At 46.9% G+C, this 15,471-nt stretch overlaps 1 protein-coding gene across 8 annotated transcripts in view; it reads left to right on the top strand.

The window, feature by feature from the left end:
• DOP1B (DOP1 leucine zipper like protein B) overlaps nucleotides 1-15,471 on the top strand; it is a 299,309-nt gene that overhangs the window by 214,082 nt on the left and 69,756 nt on the right. For all 8 annotated transcript variants that reach the window (XM_029603491.1, XM_029603487.1, XM_029603486.1 and 5 more), the window contains 3 exons: nucleotides 7,270-7,392; nucleotides 9,077-9,211; nucleotides 14,615-14,670. In XM_029603491.1, the coding sequence (XP_029459351.1) occupies nucleotides 7,270-7,392; nucleotides 9,077-9,211; nucleotides 14,615-14,670 (314 nt within the window). The remainder of the gene's footprint in view (nucleotides 1-7,269; nucleotides 7,393-9,076; nucleotides 9,212-14,614; nucleotides 14,671-15,471) is intronic.

The following is a 15,471-nucleotide window of genomic DNA, read 5'->3' as shown; positions in this document are numbered from 1 at the left end:
AACTCCAAATATCGGAGTTAACCGCTCCTCTCTGAAATGCCTCTCGCACGCCCTGGAATACCCTCGATTTATGTGCCTAAATTCTAGCCAGATAACTAGTTATTTGACTAGAATTTAAGCACATACGTCTTTTAATATGCCGGCTTTCCCATTTAGACTGATAACTTTTCAGTTATCCATCTAAATGGCTTTTGAATATCAACCTCTAGGACCCTAAATTTAGGGACTCAGCCCCAATCATTGTTAAAAACAGAGGGGCGGATTTTAAGAGCCCTGCTTGCGTAAATCCGCCCGGATTTACGCGAGCAGGGCCTTGCGCGCCGGTGCGCCTATGTTCCATAGGCCTACCGGCGCGCGCAGAGCCCCGGGACTCGCGTAAGTCCCGGGGTTTTTCGAGGGGGGCGTGTCGGGGGCATGTCGGATCGGTGCGGCGTTTTGGGGGCGGACCTGGGGGCGTGGTTTCAGCCCGGGGCGGTCCGGGGGCGTGGCCACGCCCTCCGGAACCGCCCCAGGTCCCGTCTCGGCGCGCTAGAGGCCCACTGGCGCGCGGGGATTTACTTCTCCCTCCGGGAGGCGTAAATCCCCTGACAAAGGTGGGGGGGGGTCTAGATAGGGCCGGGGGGGTGGGTTAGATAGAGGAAGGGAGGGGAAGGTGAGGGGAGGGCGAAAGCGAGTTCCCTCCGAGGCCACTCCGATTTCGGAGCGGCCTTGGAGGGAACGGCGGCAGGCTGTGCGGCTCAGCGTGCGCCGGCTACACGAAATCGGCAGCCTTGCGCACGCCGATCCAGGATTTTAGCGGATACGCGCGGCTACGCGCGTATCTACTAAAATCCAGCGTACTTTTGTTTGCGCCTGATGCGCCAACAAAAGTACGCGAAGGCGCGCTTTTTGAAAATCTACCCCAGACAGTTTAGGGGTCTAAAGCTTAGGAGCTTAAACCCTTTGAAAATTGTCCCATATATACAAACATACATATATTGATGTTATGCAAGGGCTCAGTGACAATCGTATGCAAACCTTTATTTGAGCAATCAATAAGAAAATTTCCAGGAAATGTTACCACAGAGTGTAGGATCCATTAAATAGATCTTTGCTTTTATAAACTTAAACACTGCTTTGAATTGGGAATGCAAAGAAGCATCAAATCATTTCCAGCCAATCAGACATGTCATCATATATATCATCATCATATAGCGACAAACGTTCCTAGAATACCACAGATCAATCTAGACTCCTTGGTTTTGCCTCCCTGCCAGCAGATGGAGACAGAGAAAAAAAAAAGCTTTACTGGCACTGCTGCTTAACCCAGTGAGCCACTCATACCCCAGATCAGTCCAGACAAGTGGATTTTGTATACCTACCAGCAGCTGGAGGCAGAGAATAAAAACTTTGAGGCACTGCCACATAACCAAGATTGCCACCTACAGTTCCTCAGTATTTCTCTGTCTCCAGCAGATGGTAGAGCTGCAAATCTGCAGTCTGAGTGAGAGTGGAAAAAAAAAAGAAATTGGAGATTTTAAAAAGAAGCAAGAGAGAAAGAAGTTAGCGTTCCCTGAGGTATTAGGTACTTTTGTGGGCCATCCTTCAGGTGGAGCTGGGCGACTGAGGGGTTGGTAATCCCTTGGTGGCTCTGCCCGCATCTTCTTGTGGGACTGATAACCAGGAGTCCTGGTTCCCTCACACCCGTGGATGGCAGGGATATATTGCAGCCTTTGTATTCATTTATTTTTTGTGGTCAGTTTTAAATTTGAAAAAAAAAAAATCTTGACTGGAGCTGAGATTAGGCTTGATCACAGACAGGCCTTGGTGCAGAAGGGCTGCAAACGCATCGGGGAGAGGCTATTTGAGGTATCCAAAATCATGGGAGAGGGTGCATATTCTGTGTGGCTGTGTGCTGACCTTTTCTGGCGTAGGCCCGATGGTGCCCGCATCACAGCTTGCCAATTTGTTGGGCCTGCGGCTCACAACGAATGCAGCTAAATTTGAGTGCCCTTTGCAGCGATTGCACCTCGGAGAGTAAGGGAATCTCCGTGCAGGCAGCTGGAGAAGCATCTGCTTGATGGGCCCCTTGTCTGTTGCTCCTGGTGAAGCTGAGAGTGCGGAGGTGATTCCTGAGAAACGCAGCAGAAAGACCTCTGCTCCTGCAGGACCCAGGGACATCCCCCCTCCTCTTTCTCCGATGGGGCAGCCTTTGGAGGAGGTTTTGGAGAGTGGGGGGGGGGATCCGGAGGAGTCTGATGCTGTGGCTGGGGAGTATCTCTCTCCGGAGTTTGTCCTGCTCCTACACGAGGCCTATTTGGCCAGCCAAAGAGAAGCGGTCCCTGAGAGGAAGGCTGCAGTGTCCTTTGAAAAGGGTCAAGGTGAGCCTGGGGGGGGGGGGGGGGGGAGGGCTCTGGAGCCTTGATGCATCGCTGGGATTGGCTCTGTCCTCGGGTGAGATGGACCATTCAGATGCCAAGGATTTTTCAGATCCGGAAGATCTGTTTGAAGATGGTAAAGACCTAGGGGATGATCTGGGAGACAACCCAGGGGTTGTCCTAGAAACAGGTGCATTGGGTAGCTTTCCAGGGGAGAATAATGATGCGGCCAATTCAGAGGAGACTCTTGGAATGAAGGGGATGATCCAAGGGTCATTAGGTTATTTCGGAAGGAAGAGTTGAAGCCCCTCATTCCCCATGTCTTGGATGAGCTAGGTTTCAGGGTCACTCAGGAGGATTCAGACACTGAGGGTATGGATCTGGTTCTGGATGCCCTGCCAAAGGCCTTTCCATTGCCCAAGAAGATCAGAAAACTAGTGGATCAAGAGTGGGATACTCTGGCAGCCGGCTTGAAGGTCAGCAGAGCAATGGAGAAATTGTATTCACTGATAGAGGAGACCCTGGAGCGGCTGAAGCTTCCCAAGGTAGATGCAGCTGTTTCAGCTGTCACAAAGAAGACCACTATCCCTGTGGTGGGGTTGGCTGCCCTAAAGAATGGAGATCCAGTTGAAGAGGATGTTCGCGGTGTTGGCCTTGAGTCTCCAGGTGGCGATTTGTGGTAGCCTGATGCAGTGGGCCTGTTTGAACTGGGTGCAGAAGGCACAGGAGAAGGATGATTCGCCAGAACATTCTAAGCAGGGGGCTCGGCTGGAAGCTGGGTGGTCTTTGTGGCAGATGCACTATATGACTTGGTCCGGATGTCGACCAGGAATATGGTCTCTGCGGTGGCAGCAAGAAAGCTGCTATAGTTGTTTAATTGGTCGGTGTATGAGAGGTCTAAATCACAGCTGTGTAATCTTCCTTTTAAGGGGAAGCTGCTGTTTGCTGAAGACCTGGAGCAGTTGATGAAAACCCTGGGGGAATCCAACGGGAATAGATTGCCAGAGGACAAGAAGGATGTCAAGTATACCTTTCCGCCGCTTGCCCAGTTGAGTGATTTGCGGCATTTTCAAACTGGCAAGATGGCCTCTGATGCGGGCCAAAATCAAGGCTCGGGTAAGCAGCAGTCCCTTCAGTGTTCACGCCAGATTTACAGGGTTGGTGCCGATTCAGGGAACCGGAGGATGTAAGACTTCACAATGAAGTCATACAGGTCCACTATTTGGTCAAAACGGTAGGAGAGAGATTGACCTGCGTTTACAAAGAGTGGACCAGGATCGCTTTGGACCGGTGGGTTCTAGAGGTGATAAGAGACTGTTATGCCTTGGAATTTTCTCATCTGATACAGGACACTTTCATGGTGTCCCATTGCATATCCCGATCCAAGCGAAAGGCAATACAGGACACTCTACTTCGCTTGCAAGGGCTGGTGCTTTGTGCTGGTTCCTGCTCCAGGAAGGGGACAAGGAATGATCAATTTTGAATTAATGATTGGAAGGGGAACAGTAAGCAAATCCACAGCTCTAGTGCTAAACTTTCAAAAGGGAAATTTTGATAAAATGAGAAAAATAGTTAGCAAAAAACTGAAAGGAGCAGCTACAAAGGTAAAAAGTGTGCAAGAGGCACAGTCCATATGTATTCCACACGTTAAGAAAGGTGGAAGGAAGGCAAAATGATTACCGGCATGGTTAAAAGGTGAGGTGACCAAGCTGCCAGGAAAGACTGGACATGGTCAATTTGGAGAGGAATGTGGGAAAAAGTCAGTTTTCCAATTATTTTGTGGACCCAAAAGGAGGAGATGCTCAGACCCATTTTGGATTTAAAGATGGTGAATGCATTCCTCGGAGTGCCACGGTTTCATATGGCATTAGATGGCCCTTTGCTAGGTTCACCACCCAGCCCAGAGCCCTCCACCTTTCTAAGACCCAGTGTATTGCCAGCTGACAGAGGGCCGCTGTTTTTGTCTAAACAAGCTAATTGGCCAGATATCAGTGTACCAGTACTCTTTCCTTCTGAGTGAATCAGAATCACAATGGACCAGTAGTGGGTCTTAGAAGACCGCCACTTGCTTTGCACAGGGAGCGACGGTGAGGGAAGCCTACATCGGGCAAGCAAATTCTAACATGTAGCCACTTTATCACTTCTAAGACCCACTACTGGTCCATTGTGATTCTGATTCACTCCTCATAAAAGTGGGCTAATCGCACCCCCCCCCCCCCCCCCGACAGCCAGAAGAGAAGAGTGCACCGGCCTTGCTTCATTGAGAAGACTTGCCCTCTCCCCCAGTTCCCTGACCAGGGATATCATGGGTTTGGTTTATGCCCACCTCAAAAGGACTGGGTCCTGCTCAAGCTTTGCCCTCTATGCTGCTGAAAGGTCTCTGTTATGCCCATATCTCTTAAAGTTTCTAAAACATGGATGGGCCGAAAAGGCTTTCTCCCCCTCCCCCCCTCCTTCGGCTTGTCCTCCAGCCCTCTGGAGGACAAGCCGAAGGAGATGCTTCACCAGCTGCTTTATATCCTCCCCGAACAGTTTGCACTTGAATGGAAGGGCCCCTAACTTAGACTTTGAACAAATGTCCACAGACAAGTTTATTAACCATAGCAGCCGCCTGGACGAAACCGCTGACATTACAGTTCTGGGCGATGTCTTAAGCCATACAAAGCATCCACCATATAGACTACCACTGCCTCCAAACGCTCTGCTTGCTTCGTGGAGGATGACTAAGACCTCTCCTTCGCCTACAACTGCTGAACCCAGCGCAAACAAGCTCTCTACATAAAACTGCTGCATACGGCAGCTCATATACCCAAAACAGAAACCTCAAAAATCCTCTGGAGGTAAACTTCCAGCTTTCAGATCTGAACATTTTCAATGTGGTGGATCCTACCACTGGAATGGTGGTTTTCTTGGTCACCACCGAGACTGAAACATCAACTTTCCTAATCAACAAAAGCTTGAATGCTTTTCCAGCAATGGGTATAAGCTTACCATTGTCCTTTCAACTTTCAGACCAGCTCTGGGATGTCCCACTCCCTGTCGATCAACTTCTTTACCGACTTGTGAAGGTGAAAAGCATTAGCCGGACCTCTCAAGTCATTCATGACAGGGTCCACTCCATCCTGGTTTGACCCTTCCTGAGGAAGTTTTATGCCTAACTCTTTAAGCACATGTGGAATCAAGGGCCACAACACTTCCCTGCGAAATAGACGGACCATCTTAGGGTCGTCCCTTTTGGCCACCGGCACCTCCTCCAGATCCAACAAATTCCTGTGTGGACTCCGCACCCGGAGACCCATCCAGCGGACCGGTCTCATCTTTGGAGTCCTCGGATTCCTCGATGGGGCTACTGTGCTACCCAGCCAGGCAGAGCACCCTCTGGATGCTAGCCAGTGCCTTCTTGCTGGTCACCTTGGGCCATTTAGCAGGCCTTGAGCCACTTTGTAGCTGACCCTGGGTATGAGAGTGCTTCACCCTGCTGCCTTTCTAGCCAGAAAGGCTCTGGAGAAGTAACACAAAATCTGAGGAAAAGGCCTGAGAATCTCCTGCGATGAGGCTTCCTTTCTCTCTGCATGGCCCAGTTGTAAGGGAGGTGGGGAATCCCTTGCCTCCCTGGGAGCTTCTCATGCTATGAATTACACCCTTGATGGATGCCGTTCCCACGGGAAAAGGATCTGTAGCGGCTCTTGAGCCTGATGGTCTTTTATGCACCAAATCGGAATGTGCATTATTATGCACAGAAACCATACATGCCAAAATGAAGCATATACCATCTAAGCTGCCCTCTCCCTGGAGATGCAGCAGGTGCACAAATCTACATGGCTAAGACAAACATGTGTCCCACACGTGCTGCCTCCTCGCTGCTCGCCATGGCAGTCTGATCAACATCTGGACCCCCAGCTACCACTGGTTCTCACCTGTACCTGTTGTGATCACTGATGACTCTCAGAGCCCACCAATCGAGAATCTCTCTCCAAGCTGCCTGTCATGCTTTTTTTTTTTTTTTTTAATTTTACAGATTAGAAGCAAGTTAGAGTACTTTCCTTTAGAGTGGCTTCTGGTTTCTGAGGATTCTCCGGGGGATCGAGGGACCTGGATCACCAGCTAATCAAAATCTCCTCAGTGTCCAAGGATGAGACACACCAAGCAAGGGTGACCAACCCCCTGCTCGTCCACCTCAATCAAGGAGGATGGTCCCTACCAGGGACCTAATAACCCCCTAGGAGGAAGATCCTGTTGATCTCTTTATTCTTTCTTTTTTCTTCACTCCAGACTGCAGGTTCTACATCTGTCATCTGCTGGAGACAGAGAAATACTGGGGGGACTGCAGGTGGCACTCTAGGTTAAGTAGCAGTGTCAGTAAAGCTTTTTTTCTCTGTCTCCATCTGCTAGCAGGGAGGCAGAACCCAGGAGTCTGGACTGATCTGGGGTATGAACAGGAACAAGTACGTATGAAGTCTGCCGGACAGCTTTCTGAACAAAATGCTTCTCATGTAGAATAGAAACAACTATATTTAAAACTGCAGTGTTAGTGAAAACAACATTTCTATTTTTGTACTAATTGTTAGAGACATGGGAGTGAAATGATTGGCAGGATTCCTTAGGTAGAAGTTTAGTGTGTCTTAACCAGATCAGCAGTGGGATAATGTGCCACTTTAAATAATATATCTCTGAGTGCCCAATTAAGCTTGCCAAGAAGTAGCAAGGTTTAATGAAGAAAATGTGTTATATCTTAAATTTCCATTCCTGAGGACCTGATCCACGAAGGCTCTCCTCACATACTTTGTCAATTTGGAGGGGGGAGGTTAAGGGAAGTTTAGTGAATCAGGCCCTTATTGTATTGATGATAATCAGCAGGATGCCTTCAACTATCAAATAAATAAATGTGCCTCTTTTTATTGCCCTTGTGTAGACGTTGAGGCAAAAGATCCTGGACTTTCTGAACCCTCTGACAGCGCCTCTGGGGGTGCAGCTGATTGCAGCAGTAGCCTCTGTATGGAACAAGAAGAAAGCCCGAAGTCAGAACAAAACAAAGGTAAAGCAGGGCTTTAATTCCCAGAGATGTAGAAAGGTCCGTTCATGCTCTTAGTTGCCGCAAAAGGTCGTCTCTGTGCAGGCACGCGCCAGGTGAAAAGGTTTGCCCAGAATTTACAAGTGAGCGTAGCGTGTTAAACTTGCAGCTCCCCAAGTCTGAAAATGCGTGCCAAGATGTGAAGTGCAAGAGAGTGAGAATTACAGAAAACTCCATGCTGTCATTGGTAAAGAAGAGTAGATTGGATCGGGCTAGCAAAGTGGCTGCTCCTTTATGTAGCAGTCAACGTTGAAATTGTTTCAAATTCACAAGACTTGGAGACTTTTCTGATTTTTAGGCGATCGGAGGTGAGCAGTGGGACCTGAAGGAAATCTTCAGGATTCCTTGCGGTATTCAATCCATGAGGTAGTTGGATTTCAAATGCTTCTGAGAGTATTTTAAAGCAGTGTTTCAGCCAAGTTCCCCCAGGAAGTGAGCCAGATTGAGACTGCTTGTGATTGTATAATGTCAATGATGGCCTAGCCACACTTAGGAGAAGAAAGTTGCTTTTCAAATGATTTTTTTCCCCTAATGTAGGAGCTTTCTTCAGGGTGCTCTTCACCGACCACCTCCCCCACCCCGGTTTGGCCTTTGAAAGAGTTGCTTCATAGCTCTTCGCAAGCTACAGCAGGGATGGGAGGAGAATTCTGCATGTCTGCGTTCTATACCTGTGGGACCCTATTTTTCTTTTTTTTTGGGGGGGGGTTGTCTGTCTCTCTCTCTCTCTCTTTCTCTCTCTCTCTCTCTCTCTCTCTCTCTCCCTCCTCAGCAGCTGTGGTTCTTCCTTTCTATATTCTGAGACATTTTGTATGATGGCTACCCTGAACTATGGCCGGGGTTCTTGTCTGTAATTCGCTTGAGCCCTGTAGCTGGATGGAAAAGAATCCTGGCTACCATAAGGATCCCAGCAACCAAGACAATGCAGAACATTCTAGAAGTGATGGAAAGTGCACAAGAAGCAGGAATACCTAGCCTGTATTAATTAAACAATTAGGGCTTGATTTTCAAAAGCATTTAAATGCTTAAAAATGGATCCATAAAAGTGCATTTTACCCATGTAAGTGTGCTTATGAAAATTGCTACAATATATGCCATTAAATTGACTATGGGATTTACCCATGTAAGCGGACTTTTGAAAATTGCTGCAATAGTAGTTATATTTACATGTGTAAATCCTTTTGAAAATTACCCCCTTAACTCCTAAGCTATTGCATGCATTTTGTAAGCAGCTGTGCTGTAATTCCTTAACACATTTAAGCAACCACATTTAGAATGGTGTCTGCTCATCTATCCAGAACAGTAGAGGGTAAGGATGAAAGAGAGAAAATGTTAAAATTTGAACAGCAGTGATATCCTGCAGTGATCAAGCTTGTACATCTGACAGCTAGAAGATATCTTACCTAGTGCAATGTAGATGGGAACAGCTGGCAGATTGGATGGGTTAATTGCTCTTTATCTGCTGTCATCTACTATGTTTACTTGTGATATAAGCTGTGACACATAGTACCTGTGTGCAGTCTAGAACAAAATGTGTACTTGTTAACCTTTTTTTTTGTTTTGTTTTAATCCTTAATTGGCCTGAGAATGCATATGAAGCTGTAGTTGCCTTGCTGTTTCTCTCTTTGATTGGGCTCCTGCATTGTTGCAGATTCTTCCTGCTGCCAGTGAGGCTCAGCTCACCCTTCTGGACTTGGTGTGCTCACTGAACACCTTGAAGACTGACACCATCCTGCAGCTGGTAAAAGAAGTGGTGAAGAAGCCTCCACAGATCAAAAGTGAAGAGGTAACTTGAAGACTTGAGCATTTTATTTATTTTATTTATTTATTTAATTTTATATACCGACAGCCGTTTGCACATCGTGCCGGTTTACAAGTAACTTACAACCATAAGATATATAGGCAGAAGCCTTTACAAATAACAGTATGTAACATAAATGCAGTAACAGAGCAAGAAACTAATGCAGTAACGGAGCAAGAAACTAAATAACTTAGGGAGGGAGGGGTAGGGGTAGACATGACAAAGTGGGGGGGGCGGGGGAGGGTGAAAACAGACACATGGGGATAAGATATGTACAAGGGATTCAAGCAATAAATTGATATGTATAATGGTTTTATACAAAGTTGTATAGACGTGCATTCTCTTAGCTTTCTCCTCCAAATATGTTTTTGTAAAAACATCTGTAGTAATCTGAAAGATTCAGAAGTTTCTTCATTCACCCCTTCCTTGAAGTTTGTTTTCATAACACATATTGTATTGCAATTTATTGCAATCCATACCAGTGTTTTAAGGGTATCAAAACACAAAATATTCCTGAATGTTAATTTATCAGAAACTAAGTGATTTATCAACTGAGTGCCCTCTAAACCCTCTGCTGGAGCCTATTGGGCTGCTGCTGAAGGCCGAGCAGAAACTTTGAGTGCCACCAGAAAGGGAACTTTGTTTGTTTTCCTGGCATGTGCAGTTCCAACCTTATTCCTTTGCTAAGAAAACATTCAGGTACTTAAGCCAGTGAGTATTTTTAAGTCTGTGTAAAACCTGGTAGACAGCATCCCTAGACTGAAGCCGCTTGCTGGATCCTAAAACAAGAAAATACCCTCTGGTTTCAGTCAGTCAGATGTGAGGCAGCTTTCTGGGTCACCAGTTAGGGAAATACCTTTGGGTTTCAGGCATTCAGGATCCCAAAGAGATGCAGCTTTCTGGCCACCTGCAGTCCCTCAGGTATTGACCGGTACCCAAGCCAAGATGACAGCAACAACCAAAAATTTCTAAGCAAACTCTCTCCCCTCCAACGAGCTATAAGAAGGTGAAGTTACCCAAAAGACAACGGAAAACTTGTCAGCATTCAAAACCTCCAACTCCACACTATATACTACCTCCAACTCCACACTATATACAAAGCAACAGTACGAGCGGTGGACTCTTTTCTCCTCCCCCCCCCCCCCACCCCCCCAGTAAATGGGTGGGTCTATGGACTGATCTGTGGTACTACAGGAACGAAAATTAGCAGGAAAGAACCAGTTTTTCTTTCCCTGTACATACCCAGATCAGTCCAGACTCCTGGGATGTACCTAAGCTCCCCTTAACTCGGGTGGGCCCTGGTGAGTTCCGCTCGTAGAATCCTCTCACCAAAGCACATGGAAGCCAGAGCCCCGACATCCAAGCATGAATGCCTAGCAAAAGTGTGCAACAACTTCCCAGTAGCCACCCAGCAAATTTCATGCGGAGACTCCTTTTGTGACTCAGCTCAGAAAGTTGCCTGAGAACACGTTGAGCATGCTTCTAAATCCCCCAACAGCGTGCATGTTTCCTTCAGCCACAGCACAATTGTAGCTTTAGATGCCTTACCTCCCTTCTTTGGACCACTCCACAATACAAAGAGGTGATCCAATCTACAAAGAGGAGATCTGATTTACAGAAATCATAAGTGACCTTTAGATACCTCAATAATGCACGGCTCCCATCTAAGGGCCTAAGCTCCCCCCACGTGAGGCGTAGAGGAATCCAAATCCAGAAAACCTGGAAGTTCTGCTGCTTAAGATGGAGTGCTGAGACTACCTAAGGAAGGCACCATGCATAAAGATACCCAACACGACAGTGCCTGGAGCTCCGAAATTCACCTGGCTGAACAAATAGCCATCAAGAAAACCACTTTAAGCATTAATTCATTAACCATAGCCCTCTTTAGTGGTTCAGACCAAGCCTCACACAATCCTCTAAGACTAGATTCAATTTCCAAGACTGGACCTGTATAATATCCAGATGTGTGCCCAGAGGATATCCTTGCACAATCCAGTGTTGCTGCCTGGACTTTCAGAGTTAAAGGCCAGTTCATTGACCAGAACTTTTCTGTAGAAAAGTCAAATATGTGACACTATAGCCTGAACAGGCTGAGGCTGCACTCCGTCAACAGCAGACCAGAACTAAAAGATCCTCCAAATTCGCTCATACGTCAAAGATTTAGAAGGTCGCCTAGCCTGCAATAAGGTGGAAATAACTGCTTCGGAATATCCCCTCCATCTCAGTCTCCCCCTCAGAAATGAAGCTGTGAGACAGAAATGAGCTGCCTGACCCGAAAATATTGGTCCCTGGTGGAAAAGAGTCGACCAATGTCTGAACCTCAAGGGCCCTTCTATGGCCATGTTGATCAGATCTGAGAAGCATGGTTGATCGTGGCCATTCTGGAGCTACCAGAATCACATTGCCGAAATGTTTCTCTATTCGTTGTAATCCTTTGTCCACCAGAGGCCACAGAGGAAAGACAAAGAAGAATCCCTCGAGTCCACTTCAGTAGCAGAGCTCTGATTCATTTTGTACCTAGTTTTGTTCAGTGGCTGTAAAACCACAATGCCTTGGTGTTCTTTAGTCAGGATATCCCCATCTTCCGTGAATGAGACCCATCACTGCCTCTAGCTCCCATTCCCCAGGCTCTAACTTCCACCAACTGAGAAAATCCGCCTGAACGTCGTTCATTCCAGCATTGTGAGAGACTCCCAGCCACTCTTCTCAGATAATCAACTTTCGGGCTTCTCAAGCTATTGCCTGATTCTTGGCTCCACCTTGAAGGTTGATGAAGGCCACCGTCACATTGTCTGATAGGATCCATATTAGATGGCTACATAACCTTGACAGATAGGCAAGCAATGCAAAATGCACCGTTCTGGTCTTTAACCGATTGTTAGACCATGAGGCCTCCTGATTCGACCACTGGCCCTGCGCCAACTGACTTGCCACACCACCCTCCAACCAGAGAGGCTTTCATTGGTAGTGATTATTACCCAGTTCGGAACTTCCAATTCCGCACCACACTCGACACTGGTGCAAATAAGCCACCACGACTGTCCTGGCTTTTCCCTCTAATGAAAGAGGAAGATGAAACTCTTCCAATAACAGATTCCAGCAGGAGAGAAGAGCCCCCTGCAGAGGCTGCATATGCACAAACTCCTAATGCATTAATTCCAGTGTCAATACCATAGAACCCAGGATCTGTAAATAGTCCCAGACCCTGAGCAACAAAAACTCTAGCAGAAGCCTAATTTGACTCTGCAATTTCAGCAGTTTCTCTCTGTAAGAAACACACTCTCTGCCAATGTGTCCAGCTGAGCTCCCAGATACTCCAGAGTTTGAAAGAGGACTAAATGGCTGGCTCATTGCTAGGTTCACCACCCTTCCTTGAGACTTCAAGCACGTCGTACCTTTTGTACTGATTGTCGACATTGGACCTTTGATTTTGCACGAATGACACAGTTGTCCAGACACAGATGCACCAACACACCCTCCTTTTACAGTGTGGCCGCTCCCACCACCATCACCTTGGTGAAGGTATGTGGAGCCATCACCAGCTGAAAGAAAGGACTTGAAATCAAAAATGTTCTCTTAGGACCATGAATCTCAGGAATCACTGGTACTCTGGCCTGATGGTTATGTGCAGATATGCCTCTGTCAAGGTGAGAGATGCCAAGAACTCTCCCTTGCGTACCACCACTATGACGGGCCACAGAGTTTCCATGCGGAAACAGGGAGCCTTGAGAGCCGCATTTACCTTCTTTAAATCTAATATCTCTTGAATTGGATACTGGGGGGGGGGGGGGGGGCGGTGATGATGTGAAACAAGGCACTTAGCTTAAAATTGACTTCCAGCCACACTGTGTGTTCAGGGTCTGAGCCAACAGACTCAACAAGAAGTCCTTGTGAAAAAAGAAAAAATCTGAGCAACGTCCAAAGCGGCTCTCTATCATATGCAATTTCTCCCTCTTCTAGAGGTGAGAGAGCCAATTCCCCATCAGAATCCTCAGATGTCTCATGATCCACATCCCCTTGAACATTACCAGGGACAGCCTCCCTGTGGCATTTGCCTGCCGTGACTAACAAAGAGGAGGCCTGAGCACACAATCCCTTTATAGTAGGTGGCTTTGCCTTTGCTGGGTGCCCCCTGCAGGACCTGGAAACATTCCACCCAGGAGGAGGAGGATGGATCTGTACCGGAGCCCATAGGCCCAATCTTGCGCTCTCCAACTTTTCTGTCTCTGAACCTTCTGCCCTCAGGAACAAGAAAGGAGGGGAACTGACTGCTGCCTCATCTCTCATTCCACTCCCCTCCCCTCCAGAGACACCCTTGTTCTACTGGTGCAGCCATGCTCGCCACAGACCCCCGAATGCCATGCCGCTTGCGCAAGCTGTTCTTCCACGCACCCGCGGCACCATCAGCACCTCAATGGCAAGCAGGGATCAGTCCCTCTGTGCAACAGAGCCAACGTCTGGTCTCTTCCGCAAGCAGCAAAGCTGCTGAAAAAAAACCCCCATTGCTGAGCTCCCCAAGCTGCTAAGGTAGCTCACCCTCTGGAACCCCGTTGCCGCACAGATTCCTCTAACTAGTTCCATGTTCTCTTTTTTTTCTTTCTTTCTTTCTTTTTTAACGCTCCTTGAGAACAAATAAAGTTACATAGAAGCCAATACTTTCCTTTGGTGCAGAGGTTCAGGTTTCAGGAGCACAGGCCACATGGAAGATCAGGAAAGAGCCAGACCACTGGCTATATATGCGTCTCCTTTCACCAAACTTTAGCGACCCATCCCAGGGCAAACCATATAAAAGGGAAACTTCCCTGCTCCACTGGGCTTGTAGTGCAGAGCTGCCAGCAAGTTCCACTGCTGTCTCATGGGGATGAGGGATCTGGACCACTAGATGCCTGCCCCACAGACCTCAGGACCTGACAACACCCTGGGAGGAACCAAAATTTTTCTGGTCTTTTAATCTTTTTTTTTTTTTTCCTCTCTCCAGACTGCAGGTTTTACACCATCTACCATTTGCTGGAGAGAGGGAAATACTAAGGGACTGCAGGTGGCATACTGGGTTATATACAGTGTCGGTGAAACTTTCTCAGACTCCATCTGCTGGCAGGTTGGCAAAACCCAGGAGTCTGGACTAATCTGGGTACCTACAGGGAATGCTCTTCTGTTCTCACCAGAATCATGTTCCCTTTAATTCCTGGGAACCTCCGGCTTGCTCAGTTCAAAAGGTTGGGGAAACATTTGAGATAAAAGGCCAGGATTATCCCTTAGCTGTTCTGCACGAATTCCTGGGACAGGGTACAATCACCCACCCGTGCTCCTCTTCAATGAAATATATGCTGTGTAGGTTTTGAGAAATCTGAATACATAAATGAAAATGATGATTTTTTCTTTTTTCAGAAAGCCTCTCTAGTGGATATTCCAATGCTGCAGTTCAGCTCTGTTTTTATTCAAAGGTAATGTAATTATTTTCAGTGAACCCTTCATGCTTCCCATCTCTGCCATCACTACTGATATTATCAGAAACAGATTGCTGGCGTATTCTCTATGAAGGTAATTTTCAAAGGAGCTGCACACGTAAGTATAGCATATATTGTAGCGATTCTCAAAAGCCCATTTGTGCACATAAAACCTTTTGACAGTTCAGCTCTGTGGGGCAAATGATTCAAAGGCCTAACCCCACGTAAAAGTAGCAGGTTTTAAACACCCACTTACTTGCATAAAACCTTTTGAAAATTATCTCCTAAGCTTTGTGCTGATTATATATTTACAGAACTAATAGCTCTTCTGTAAAGCTCACATGCAATGATACAAATCTAGCAGAACCAGGATGGCAATAGTTGAACCAACAAAAAAACAAAAGAATTTCTCTACAGAACTCAGAGCTAACTTGTGAAGCTCACTGCGACAGGACACTGTGGAGGTGAACAGTATAACTAGTTTCATAGCTTAATTAGGAAAATTTATGGAAGACAGAGCAGTTACAGGCTATTTAACATAAGCCAATTATTTCTACCTGAGCTCAGTTCATTCCTAAACCACAGCTGCTGGAAAATGGTAGGGTCTGACAGGGAATATACAAATGTTTACTCTTCCTGTTTCAGAAACAGGATGCTGTGTTGGATGGATTTTAAGAGAAGAGTTCCTTAAACAATGACATATCAGTTGCATAAAATTTATTCAAGGCTCCCCTTTCCACCTTCTGCCAGAAAACACTCAGGAAGTTGTAAAATATATCATCTGATGCAGAGACAGAA

The sequence above is a fragment of the Rhinatrema bivittatum genome, chromosome 5 (genome assembly GCF_901001135.1).
Source record: "Rhinatrema bivittatum chromosome 5, aRhiBiv1.1, whole genome shotgun sequence".
Classification (NCBI taxonomy): domain Eukaryota; kingdom Metazoa; phylum Chordata; class Amphibia; order Gymnophiona; family Rhinatrematidae; genus Rhinatrema; species Rhinatrema bivittatum.
This window is presented reverse-complemented; position numbering and strand designations above follow the sequence as displayed.